Source organism: Mytilus edulis, chromosome 8 (genome assembly GCF_963676685.1).
Source record: "Mytilus edulis chromosome 8, xbMytEdul2.2, whole genome shotgun sequence".
NCBI classification, from domain to species: Eukaryota; Metazoa; Mollusca; class Bivalvia; order Mytilida; family Mytilidae; genus Mytilus; species Mytilus edulis.
In genome coordinates this window covers 74637144-74650993 of record NC_092351.1, presented here as the reverse complement: position 1 = coordinate 74650993, position 13850 = coordinate 74637144, and the positions used below count along the sequence as shown (strand labels likewise).

General features: G+C 31.9%; 1 protein-coding gene across 5 annotated transcripts in view; it reads right to left on the bottom strand.

Moving 5' to 3' along the window:
* The window catches only part of LOC139486266 (coronin-7-like), a 29472-nt gene that overhangs the window by 15386 nt on the left and 236 nt on the right, over positions 1 to 13850 (bottom strand). The window contains exons 2-11 of one of the 5 annotated variants that reach the window (XM_071271067.1): positions 11738 to 11809; positions 10246 to 10345; positions 8750 to 8830; positions 7630 to 7700; positions 4858 to 5056; positions 4377 to 4501; positions 2579 to 2665; positions 2179 to 2261; positions 1355 to 1409; positions 416 to 473 (exon numbers count right to left, since the gene is read on the bottom strand). In XM_071271067.1, the coding sequence (XP_071127168.1) occupies positions 416 to 473; positions 1355 to 1409; positions 2179 to 2261; positions 2579 to 2665; positions 4377 to 4501; positions 4858 to 5056; positions 7630 to 7700; positions 8750 to 8830; positions 10246 to 10345; positions 11738 to 11800 (922 nt within the window). In that variant the 5' untranslated portion in view covers positions 11801 to 11809. Of the gene's footprint in view, positions 1 to 415; positions 474 to 1354; positions 1410 to 2178; positions 2262 to 2578; positions 2666 to 4376; positions 4502 to 4857; positions 5057 to 7629; positions 7701 to 8749; positions 8831 to 9334; positions 9403 to 9485; positions 9526 to 9865; positions 9906 to 10017; positions 10082 to 10245; positions 10346 to 11737; positions 11810 to 13850 lie in introns of those variants that run through there. The other 4 variants (XM_071271069.1, XM_071271070.1, XM_071271071.1 and 1 more) reach the window with 4 other exon arrangements.

Below are 13850 nucleotides of genomic sequence, written 5' to 3'. Positions count from 1 at the left end.
TGTTTGGTGTGAGCCAAGGCTTAGTGTTGAAAACTGTTTTTTGACCTATGATGGTTTACTATTTACACATTGTTATTTAGATGGAGAGTTGTCTCATTGGCACTCACTCCACATCTTCTTATATTTATGATTTTGTAACCTGTCTAGTGCAAAATCAAAAGTACCAATTTTTACAGATTTGTGTGAAAAGGTAAAATTTAAATGTTCAGCAAAGTATAAAATTGAGAATGGAAATGGAAATATTTTCTATAGGCTTGTATGTAAACTTTCGCAAATCTACAAAATATCCTTAAATAGATAATATTCCCTCAGTCCACAAAAAAATTAGGTAATCATGGAAGTAATTGAATCCACCCCAAGTATGAAATTTCATCTCATGATGATGAATTACTTTAATCAAATTAAAATCACTTACTTTCCTGTAAATATGGAGTCTTGTCTGTGATTTCACAATATTTGATTGTGTTGTCTCCCTGTAAAATAATTTAAATTTTCTTTTTACTAATATAAACAATAAATAGAATTGAGTTCTCTAGAAAATTTTATAAATTTTTGATTCCTGATTTTTTGTTTTTTTTGTTTGTGTATATTAAGAAAATAAAATACTTTCTGTGCGTAAAGGGGAGATAACTCATTGGAATTCCTTTAGTTTGGTAATTGCCCAACATCCAAAACATGGCACAGAATTTTCAATAATAATTGTGTTTTAAACTAAAATAATTTTAAATCTATAGACTAAAACATTGCATGAAAACATAAATATTTTCACAGCCTCAATTAATGTATTTTATTTCGTTTGAAATAGGGTTTTTCCTGTTTTCTATTTGTAGTAATTATTTATAGATGGGAACTTGTATAACTAGTTTGGATACTGGTTTTGTAACAGTATGTACTATTTATAAATTTGATGTTAGGTGCATAAGGCACAAGGAAAGTTTTGGCGGTTTTTACGGGTGGGGTTAAATGGTACTATATAAATTTTGGCATCTAAATGTATTAGTATCGAAGGTGCTTGCAGTTACGTCGAATTGAAGTTGGTCACATAGGTATATATGCAGTTGCTGCTGTGTTTATTGTACGTACAGGCGTTGGAGGTATTAGCCGAGGAAAAAGAAACAATGCGAAAGAGGAACAATGTTATATGTCATGTATTTATATATTGTTTCAATCGGAGAAATATGTACAATAAAGTAAAATAAAATATTGAATCGCAAGAGAAAATAAGATGTTACTGCAAGCAACTAATCCTATATCTGTGTTTGTCTTGTTTATAGCCTATTGAATTTAGAGATTAAATACTTTAAATTCGGACGAGCAGGGCGAGGGAGAATTTAACAGGTATTATTCTACATACCTTGCCAGCAAAGAAGATCATACCAGTGTCAGCATCATACAATGGTATTAAAGTCCTGCAAAATAATTTCATGTTAGAAATACTGTGAATTCATTTATATTTGTGGGTACAAATTTCTAACGCTCTGGAAAAGTTGTACTATTTTGGAGATTCGATTACATTGTGTTTATAACTACAGCATACAAATCTCACACAGAAATAAGTACATTATAGAACATTCAAATTTGTGGTTTCCACATTCACAAGGAAAAATAAGTACCCCTGAGTAATAATGAATAAACAGTATCATATATTATCATTATATCATAAGTTAGGTAAATTTTTTGTCTTTTTAAAATTTTGATTGCTGATATCTTCGTTAAACCTTAAATGTAGAGCTGGATCAGCTTATCCTTCAGAAGGACTTGAGGTCACCCCAGTTTTTAGTGGGGTTAGTGTTGCTCAGACTTTAGTTTTCTAAGAAGTGTTTAATATTCTCTTGTTTGTTGATCTTATCTTTTTCTCACCATTTTTTCAATCTTTTTTGGACAAACTAGTTTAAATGTTTAAAAAAAAAAAGGTTTTGGTTTTCATGTCTGAATTTTTACACAATTTGAGGTCCTTTTATAGTTTGATGTTTGGTGTGAACTAAGGCTCTGTGTTGAAAGCTGTACTTAGACCTATAATTGTTTACTTTTTTACACATTGTGACTTGGATGGAGAAATGTCGCATTAGCACTTATACCACATCTTCTTATATTATTAAGAGAAATAATAAAAATTCGAGATTTAACCCACACATGTCTGGCAATAAACTGATGAGGCTGTCTGTAAGATAAACCTACCCTGAGGATGCATCAACTGATACTGTGTTTAAAGAAGAAGACAAGTTTCTACTGTCCCAGATACTAATTTCTCTATTTCTTGACTGAAATGAAACATTATAAACATAACAAAATATCAGTGTTCAATCTTAATCAGAAATGACAAAAGAACGTTATTGGCTATATCATGGCCATCAGATTTTATTGGTGGAGAGAACCACAACCTTCAGGAGGAAAACTGACAATTTTACATTATCCCAATAAAGACAACAGTAGTATGTATGCCAGTGTTCAAAAGTCATAAATCCATTGAGAGAAAACAAACCTAGGTTACAAACACTTGCCAAATACTACCAGTTAACTGTTAAAATCTTAAGTTGCAGTTAGGAAGATAACTATTTCATGGTATACAGCTACTTACACTATCAAATCCTGTTGTAACTATGTTGTCTTTATTACCTAACCAGACAGCTCTGGAATCTTTTATATTCTGATGTCCAGATCCTTCCTGTAACATAAGAGAGAGAAATATAAACATCATTAACAAAACAAATTCTAGAACTGCTGATCCTTCTAGATACACCCAGTTAACGTCAAAATGTTGGTGAGTTTCATATTGCTCAAGCTTTAAGTTTTTGTGAAGGATTTAGTTGATTATTATGGATTCATTTATTTTCGTGGGAACCAATTTTCTTGGTTTGAGAAATACTTACATAATGTGGTACCTAACACTACAGGGAGATAACTCTGTAAAGTCAGCTAAACGTTTTGATTACGTTGTGTTGTAAAAGGAATATTAAGCTTCTCAATGATAAAAATTGGTGTTTGTCAAACTGCTATATAACCAGTGTAATTTTTCTGACAAAACGGTTGGGTCAAAATTTTTGAAATTTTTATATATTTTTTAAATTACTTTGACAAAATTTAATGAAAATTAAACGAGCCAAATTAATTTTAGTGCAAGTGTTGGGTACCACCATAAATGTGAATTTTTAATTTCGTGGTTTTGGCAAAGTGTGCACTCATTCTCTAAGAACATTTGTATTTCGTTGAACATTTGAATTTGTGGTTCTCCTGTAATCACGAAATCCACGAAAGTTGGTATCCCACCAATATAAATGAATCAGTAGTATTGAATTGGCTTTTTTAACTTTTGATGATAGTTGCCCCTCTTTGATTTTTAATTTTGGTTGTGGATTCATTTATTTTCGTGAGTATCAATTTTAGTGGATTGCTGAAAACTTGCATAATCTTGGATATTTGATTTTGTGATTTTTCCAATCTCTGTATACAAAGCCTATTGAAATATGTTATTCGTTGAACATTTGAATTCGTGGTTTACCTGTACCCACAAAATCCACGAAAATTGGTATCCAACGAATAAAAATGAATCCACAGTAATTCAATTTTGTAGCTGTCATTTGATTACTGTCTTTTTGATCTCCACATGTTTTTTTTCCACATGTATTTAATTCATTCAGGGCAATAATATGAAAACGTGAGCCATGCAACAAACTGACAAAGTAAAACATCATGCAACAAGAATGTGTCCATAGTACATGGATGCCCCACTCGCACTATCATTTTCTATGTTCAGTGGACCGTGAAATTGGGGTCAAAACTTTAATTTGGAATTAAAATTAGAACGATCACATCATAGGAAACATGTGTACTAAGTTTCAAGTTGATGTAACTTTAACTTCATCAAAAACTACCTTGACTAAAAACTTTAACCTGAATTTCGCACTATCATTTTCTATGTTCAGTGGACCATGAAATAGGGGTCAAAAATATAATTTGGCATTACAATTAGAAAGATCATATCATGGGGAACATTTGTACTAAGTTTCAAGTTGATTGGACTTCAACTTTTTCAAAAACTACCTTGACCAAAAACTTTAACCTGAAGCGAACGGATGCACAAACGGAGGCACAGACCAGAAAACATAATGCCCCTCTACTATCGTAGGTGGGGCATAAAAAGATATATTTTGTATGGACAGCCCATTGAAATCTTTTAATTAACAAGAGGAATCAGAAAATATTCCTAGAAAAGTAGGAAGAGGTAAGAAATCTAATGTCCAAAAATATCGAAAAAGATTGTAATTTGACACATTTATCATACTTTCAGCTTTATAAGGTCTTTAAATCTAAGTTTCTTCTTGTGCCACCAAATACTAAAATCAAAGTAAACAAAAAGTTTCTTGTGTATCACACACCTGTTGCACAGTAGATGAACGAGGATCTATAACTCTGAGAAGTTTATCTTTACATGAGGTCACTATACATGTTCCATCACCTTTCCAGCTAACACTTTGTATTTGATCTTTGTGACTGTCTATACCTATAATTAAATGCAAAACAAATGATTACTGTTATTTCGGAAATTAGTGTGTGCATTTATTATTGCCAAGACTTTACCTCTGGCAAAAATTGCAATTTAATTATTCCAGTTGTAAAAATTTATGACAGAAAATCACAATTGAAAGCATTTTTTTTTTGGTACCAATTTTCATGGATGTTAGAATATTTGGTTATGCAAAAGTATGCTTATATAAAAAAATAATTCTAAAGACAATTTTGTGGAAGACCCTTACCAAAGAAATGCTTTAAAAATGATATAATAAATCCCCAAGTAACTACATGTAGCTTTTATATCCAATCAAACTTCAACATCACTGAATTAAAACTGGTACCTACAACATTTTTCTGTTCCCTGAGATACATCAAACAATTTAACTGTATTGTGTGAGGTAACAGTCAATATGTTATCAGCGACTGGATTCCATGTAACATTCTCTATCCTACGCTGTTGGCCAGGTAACACTACAGCAGGACTAACATCTGATATGGTCTCTGTCAGGTTAGCTGTGTCTTCAGGAAGCTGCCAAACTTTTATCTGAAAATAGAAAATTGTATAAAATTCAAACAAAAATATATTTGACTTTTGAAACAAATGGTTCAAATTCTTGTTAGGGCTATTCCAGAAAAAAATGTATGGAGGGGTTGGAAGGCAGTTTTTGTCAGCACCCGCCACCCAGACAATTGTAATTGAGTATTATAGTGCATTATAGTGTGAAAAGTTGCTCTGATTCCCATCACCCATGTATTATTAATATAATGTGCCTCCCCCCCCCCCCCCCCCCCCCCCCCCTCATACATTTTTTTCTGGAATAGCCCTTATGGAATACTTTGATTAAATTTTAAGAATTTTAAGATCATATGTTTGCTAAAAACAGTAATTGTAGCAAATGTCGTCTTAATAATATTGTGTACTACAAAGTCAAAGGCAGAAAGATTGCAAATGATTTTGGTTCTACCACACATAAACATCTGAGACTTCTTTCTATAATTTTCTAGCTATGAAAAGGACGCTTATTTCATTCATATTTACCAAATTACTAATATACATCTGAGAGTAATAAAAACTAGACATTTTTAATCAATTTAAACAAGAATGTGACCATAGTATACGGATGTCCCACTCACACTATCATTTTCTATGTTCAGTTGACCGTGAAATTTGGGTCAAAACTCTAAAATGGTATTAAAATTAGAAAAATCATATCATAGGGAACATGTGTACATACTAAGTTTCAAAGTTGATTGTACTTCAACTTACTGTAAACCAACTTATATTCGCGGATACTTTATTTTGCATTTTACCAATTCTAGTCCATTTCAGGCCTTTAAAAATTCGTGATTTTCTTATTTACTTGATGTAGATTAATAACGATTTAATTATTCGCGACGATTTATATTCGCGTTATTTTTTTTCTCGCGAGTTGCGAAAATTAATCGCTCGCATAAGTTGGTTAACAGTAATCAAAACTATAACCTGATGCAGACACTACCATTCACTATGTTCATTGGACCCTGAAATTGGGGTAAAAACTTGGCATTAAAATTTGAAAGATCATATCATAGGGAACATGTATACAGTACATTCCGGTTATTTGCATAGCCTATTTGTCAGACGAAATTATGCAATAAAGCGGAGTATGCTTATATCCGAAATGCCAAAATACGGAGTCAAATAACATCGATAGTGCAGATCAGTAAAGGAAATCCTGAAGAAAGATGAATGTCCATAATCCACTTACACCATATTGGATGATTATTTATTCTAATAAAAGTTATTTGACTAGTGTCATGCATTTTATTTCATTGTTTATTCTTTCAATAAAGTTTATAAACACATTTAGTTTTAGTTTATTTATGTACCAATTTTCCTTTACCTGAGATACGAAAATAAAATTGTTCTAAAATAGATTTGTTTCTATGACCCGGATGTACAAATTATATTGTTACGCTTTGATTAAAACAAACTGTTGAACAATGCTACACAGTTTATAATCATTTGACACAATAAATGTGTAATAAACTGCCTTTAATATGCAGTATTTACCAATTGCACAGTGATGTAACACTGTTACTTTAACCTCGTTAGTTTCGTATATATATGCAAAGCAGTTTTTAAAAACAGGTAATGGGGCCCTGCACAGGTTATTTGCTGGACACGAGTGTTCAAAGTGAGAAAATATAATAATTTTAAGAAAATGTTCTTTTAAAAAAATATTAAAAATGAAAGATTGATGTATGAAATTCTTCAACCATATATAAATGCCCTGTAATATTTAATATAAATGTAGATCACCCCTAGCCAAATTACGAGATTGCACATTGGATAATGATTGATAATTAGCAGGCGTTATTGTTTTAAAAATACACCCAAAATGTAATCTATGAACAATGTTTGAAATGCAATCAATAATTAACACCTTTTGAGATAGAAGATCATAGAATGGTTGTGTTTTTACAAAAATCAGCTGATTGACATTTTTATGACCTCAAGGCTTAAAATATAATATGGGAAACTTTACCTGTGTACACATCGAGCACGTTTTTATAATCATATAAACACGAAAGAAACTGTTTTAAAACTTTATTTAAATAACACAGAAGTAAATATGAAATAATATTAAAAATTATGATGCATTCAAGAAAAATATACTTACCAAATTGCTGTTTCCGGTCAAAAATCTCGTCAGTTTTAACTAAGCATATCTAGCTGGCGATTATTTTGTATGCAATTAACCGAAATGCCACTTGTGGGGCTATGCATATAACCGTACAATTTAACATTAGATGAACGGGAAATGGTTTTGTGCAGGAGAAAAGTATGCAATTAACCGAATTATGCTATTAAGCGGTATGCAATTAAGTGGAATCGACTGTACTAAGTTTCAAGTTGATTAGACTTAACCTTCATCAAAACTACTTTGACCTTGGTCTGTGTCTCTGTTTGTCAGTCCTTTCAACTGTTTATCCATCCTTCTGTCTGTCCCATTTCAAGCTGAAATGGGATCTTTCAACTGTTTATCCATCCGTCTGTCTGTCCCATTTCAAGCTGACAAAAAACAAACAGAGACACAGACCGAGGTGGGACATAAAATATAAACTATAACTTACTGTGTTATCTGCTGAACCAGTTGCCAAGAGGAAATCATCAAAGGGAGAAAACTCAAAATCTGTTACAAAATCTGCAGAAAAATTTAAAAAAAATGATAAGTTCATACATGCAAAGTGTTAACAACATTGTAACTGACTAATTGAATTTTTAGTCTGAAAAGTAAATTACTTAACCAACCCTCATCCTCAATGCAGACATATATCAAGGGTATGGTGAGTCCAAACTCCAAAGTCTTGACAAAAAACAATGTCAAAATCTCAATCGATAAATTACTCTTTCTTGTCAAAAAACAAGAGGAACTAAAAAGTTACACTTTTATTATTTTGAGACTAGATCATTAATTCAAAAATTCTAGTCTGATTTTTTTCTGAGTTTTGGATCCATGAACTATTTATTCTTAGTGTGAGCCCTTTGTTATCTTGTAAAAATTGTATCCTGTGGATTCATTAAATTTCTTGTTCACCAAATTTTGTGAATTGTGGAAATAAAATATTTTTGTGAACATTTGATTTTGTGGTTTTGCCAAGCAATGCCAAGTCTGCATACAAGCCTTTAACCAGATGCTCTGCATGCTGACGCCAACGCCAACGTGATACCAATATACTTTTTTAATATATTTTCAATTTTTGCGGTCGTATAAAAAATGTGCACTTCATTGAACCTTGAATTTTGTGGTTCAACTTTTATTTGTCTGTTTGTCTTTTGCTTTTTTAGTCATGGCATTGTCAGTTTATTTTTTATTTAGGCCAAATAAAAATATATGTGTGGTTCCAGTAACCCTACCGTCCCTACTTTCGGCTTAAAAATAGCCTACCCTAAAGATTTTATTGTCATTTTTCATTAAGCATTGTATTTTTTTTTATTTTATGTTTATCTTTATCAAAATGCTGCTCCCATCTCAATGTAAAAAAAAATAAAATTAAAAAAAATCCCTACCTACCTACCCATACTTTTTTACAGATGTAACTGGAACCACACATACTTTTTTATTTGGCCTTATGAGTTTGACTGTCCCTCTGGTATTTTTTTCGCCCCTCATTTCTATACCCATGAAATCAACAAAATTTGGTATCCCAATGAATAATAATAAATACAAAGTATACAACTTATTCAACAAACCTCCATGTGCCTTCAACATTGGCAATGCAGTTGTCAATCTCCCAGACGTATTTATTGGTAAAATGGCCAGATTACCTCCTCCTGAAATATTAATATTTATATTATACTATTTTTTAAAGCAAAGAACATTTACAAAGTAAGTGAGCAGTAAAGTCTGTAGTCATGCCGAGATAAAACTTTTAAATGTTTACCTAACTCTCACAACAAAATATGTCCAAAATACAGTTTGTAAGCAAATTAAGGGAATAATCATGATAATTGAGTTAAAAAAAAAAACAAACAGAAGCAAATCAAATGTTCCATTATAAAAGTTTCTTAAAAGCAAGAAGGAAAAAAAAAGGATTTGTTTTGTAATACATGCACTGACAATGCAAACTCAAAGATTTTTTTTGCAAATATTTTTTCCAAATTTCATTCACAGTGTGTTTACTTTTATATATCATCATGATCATTGTATTTGATTACAAAATATAAAAACTCTAAAATGCAATTTTAATATACTAAGAATTTACTACAAAGTTCAAATTGACATGCAGTTGATCATTGCAACAATAATTGCACACCATTAAAGCTAGCTAAACTTACCTGAAGTATCTACATTAAAGGCCATATATTGACAGCTAGCTTTGATGTGGTTGCCACATGAACTTAGTAAACTTACCTGAAGTATCTACATTAAGGCCATATATTGACAGCTAGCTTTGATGTGGTTGCCACCAGAGTTTGGTAAACTTACCTGAAGTATCTACATTAAAGGCCATATATTGACAGCTGGCTTTGATGTGGTTGCCACAAGAGTTTGGTAAACTTACATGAAGTATCTACATTAAAGGCCATATATTGACAGCTAGCTTTGATGTGGTTGCCACAAGAGCTTGGTGAACTTACCTGAAGAATCTACATTAAAGGCGATATATTGACAGCTAGCTTTGATGTGGTTGCCACAAGAGTTTGCTAAAATTACCTGAAGTATCTACATTAAAGGCCATATATTGACAGCTGGCTTTGATGTGGTTGCCACAAGAGCTTGGTAAACTTACCAGAAGTATTTACATTAAAGGCCATATATTGACAGCTAGCTTTGATGTGGTTGCCACATGAGTTTGGTAATCATACCTGAAGTATCTACATTAAAGGCCATATATTGACAGCTAGCTTTGATGTGGTTGCCACAAGAGTTTGGTAAACTTACCTGAAGTATCTACATTAAAGGCCATATATTGACAGCTAGCTTTGATGTGGTTGCCACAAGAGTTTGGTAAACTTACCTGAAGTATCTACATTAAAGGCCATATATTGACAGCTAGCTTTGATGTGGTTGCCACATGAGTTTGGTGAACTTACCTGAAGTATCTACATTAAAGGCCATATATTGACAGCTAGCTTTGATGTGGTTGCCACAAGAGTTTGGTAAACTTGCCTGAAGTATCTACATTAAAGGCCATATATTGACAGCTAGCTTTGATGTGGTTGCCACAAGAGTTTGGTAAACATACCTGAAGTATCTACATTAAAGGCCATATATTGACAGCTAGCTTTGATGTGGTTGCCACATGAGTTTGGTAAATTTCCAGCAGATATGTCTCCAATCCATTCCTATTGAAAAATCAAGCACTTTAGACATGTTAGATATTGCAATTTGCAGATAAATTATAAATTCAGATATTATAGAATGCAATTATTCAAAGTGATGGTTGTAAAACACAAAAACCTAAGATTAAACTTATTGCTATTTCCTGCCACTACTGCTTAGACATAATGATGTCAGATTCTGCTTTTTGAGGAACATATTTGATTACATTTTTTTAAATTGATAATCATAAAAAAAGCACCAGATTCTGCTTTTTGAGGAACATATTTGATTACATTTTTTTAAATTGATAATCATAAAAAAAGCACAACAAACAGTATTGAAATTTATAATATTCAACCAGCTATAATAACGACTGTATAGTCTTTTCAGCCTTAAGGGAAATGATATTCTTCACATTGCAGGCCTGGCTCTTTAATGTCTTATTTGATTCATTCATGAATTTTTAAATTAACTTTGCTTCCTATACATTCGTATTGATACCGGGTAAACAAATAACACACAAAAAAATTATGATTTATTAAACTGTTTTATTTGAGTTCTTGTTGTGAAATAACTCAGATTTTAGTATGTGTAAGATTGAACTGTAATATTTATACGTTTTGTGATGTTGCATGGAATTTTACACTTTTTTCAGAAAGTAAAATTTGTTATATGTCTTCCCGTACGAAAAAAATCCAGGCGTATTTTACACGGATTCCAGACAGATTTTTTTAGAGGGAATCCTTTAAAGTAACCTTTTACACAAAGAATCTTTCTTACATGGATTCCAGGCGGGTTCAGGGTGGAATAGAGCTGAAATATGCAAATTTATCCACCTGTCTTAGGGGGAAAAAAATCCGCCTTGTTAAAAGGAAAAAAATTTCTAAAAAATATATCCGCCTAAAGAGACGGAAAATATGTCCGCCTAAAGAAACGGAAAATATATCTGCCTTTAGATTTAATACCATGATTCATATTCTGTCATATTTATTTTGTTTTGTTTGCGTCATAAAAGAAATATTTAAATAATGTGAATTTTGAGGCCCCTCATGGGGGGGTCCTAGTAATCACATAATCACCATTTTTTTGCCAATATAATCACATAATCATTAAATATTTGCTTATCTTTAGTAATCAAATAATCATAAACTAAAAATACAGTCCTAGGTAATCAAATAATCATGAAATATTTGGCTTAATAATCAAATAATCATTAAAAAAACGGCCAAGTAATCACATAATCAAAAACCCCATGAGGGCCCTCAATTTTGACTCGCTTGAAGCTTGAAAGCCGACTAAGTGACCTTTTCTAAAAAAATTATGATTTTGGAAATGAAATACCTTTTAGCAAATTATTAGTTTGTTTGGTTTATTTTTTCTTTCTTAGTGTGACTTAATACTGTATTATAGATTACCTCTCTTTTAAGAAGTTTTGGTGCTGAATTCTTGTACTTCGATGCCTTAAACCTCCAAGCCATTACTGCTTCCTACAATGAATATAAAACTTAATCATTACTTGTTGTCAACTTTAAAAAAAAACACAAAAATATCGTCAAAAGGACTACAACAGTAGTTTTAAGAATACTTTTAAAAGGCTAATTGAATCTGGAATGATTTGGATATTTTATCTGACATGATACTTTTTTTTTTATCAATATTCAAGAATTCAAAATTATTCGAGATTGAAATAATTCCTTGTTTGTGGTATAATGGCCAATGAGACAACTATCCACCAGAATTCGAAAAAAGCTCATATAAGGAATCATTGGCGACCATTTAGCCTTCAACAATGAGAAGATCCATATATTGTATAGACTAGTCACCTATAAAAGACCTCAATGGCATATGAAAGATAAGAAACAATTCAAACAAGAAATTATCAGTCTAATATATGACAAAGTGTGTACAGTTTTGCTGGTTTGTTGAAAACAGGACACCCTATAATAATATGGGCATGTACACTATTCTGACTCTGTCACAGTCTGTGCAATAACACATAAACTTTATGCCGAGTTTTTAGGAGAGAAGCAGCACATACCAATTCTAAAGTCTTTGACCTGGGTTCAAACCCCAAATACCAGTGCCAGTGCCCCTCCCCCTCCCATTTATGAACATTTCTAGATCCGCAAGGCGCCACTATAACCCTTCTCTATCCACCATTACTTGACTTCATAAAGGTTCACATCAAATTTTGATGTCATTATACAAAATATGTGACGCTTCAATGGAAAATTGATAGCTCTATGACATCAATAGTTAAAGCAGGACAGAGTCTCAGGTCAGCAGAGGCAGAATTCCAGATAGCAATAAGTATAGGCAGTGTCTGCGCGTACCCGCATACGGGTACGAATAGTCAAATTGCCGTTCTATGCTGCGCGTACCCACATCCGGTTTTATAATAAATATATATATATAGGTAAGTGAACAGTTTTTTCTCAGTTAGCAAATATTCATAAAATTGAAAAGTGATATTATAACTGTGGGGAAGACTTTAATTTATAATTTTGTTCATTTTAACCTGAATATGAATACCTAAAATATTTTATTATATTTCAGGTGCAACAGTAAGAGTAGTAAAAGATGAATCTGGTGTTTTGAATGAAATATTTTTCCAGGATAAACCATTTGCAAAATTTCTTTGATAAATATCCTGAAGTCTTACTTATTGACGCAACTTATAAATTGAACATGTTGAATGACTTACGACTGCCTCTTTTTATTCTTATGTGCGTTGACAGGAAAACAGTTTCTGTTTTACATTTTACTGAAAGATTATTTTAAAATAGCATATGGGTATATTTAAATTATTAAAATTTTATTCTTTAAATTTTCTGTGATTTAAATTTTATAACAGTATTAATTTCTTTCATGTTTTTCTTTTAAAGGGACTGTACAGCACAGGCACTAGACGTTCTGTCAATAGTATAAAAATATTGGCAATTGGAAGAAAATAGTGTCCATATGGACACTATTTTCTTCCAATTGTGTCCATATATATAATATATTTTTATACTATTGACAGAACGTCTAGTGCCTGTGTGTACAGTTTCATTTTCCATCATTGTGCATTTAATTTTGCAATGTTTATTATCATTATTTAATTAATACAATTTGAAAATAATATTTTTCATACTCTTCACTCGTTCTACACGAAATCCCCATATTATCGATAATTTTTGTATATATTTCACGTTTCATTCCCGATCTGATGGCATTTTAATAGAAAACCGGATGTGGGTATGCGCAGCCTAGAACGGCAATTTGACTATTCGTATCCGCATGCGGGTACGCGCAGACACTGTCATAAGTATAATCAATAAGGTGTTTTATGAGAATGAGTCATGGCTCATGCACAGTTGTTCATTCAGATATATTTCAGTACCCAAGATATCTCTTGAATGAGTATAATTTGAATTTAAAATAAATATCCCTGCATTGACATTAACTGTTTGCTGGTGTCTCTTTATGATCTGTTTATTGGGCAAAAGTATAAGCAGATAAGGGGCGGATCTTGGAACAACATGATCA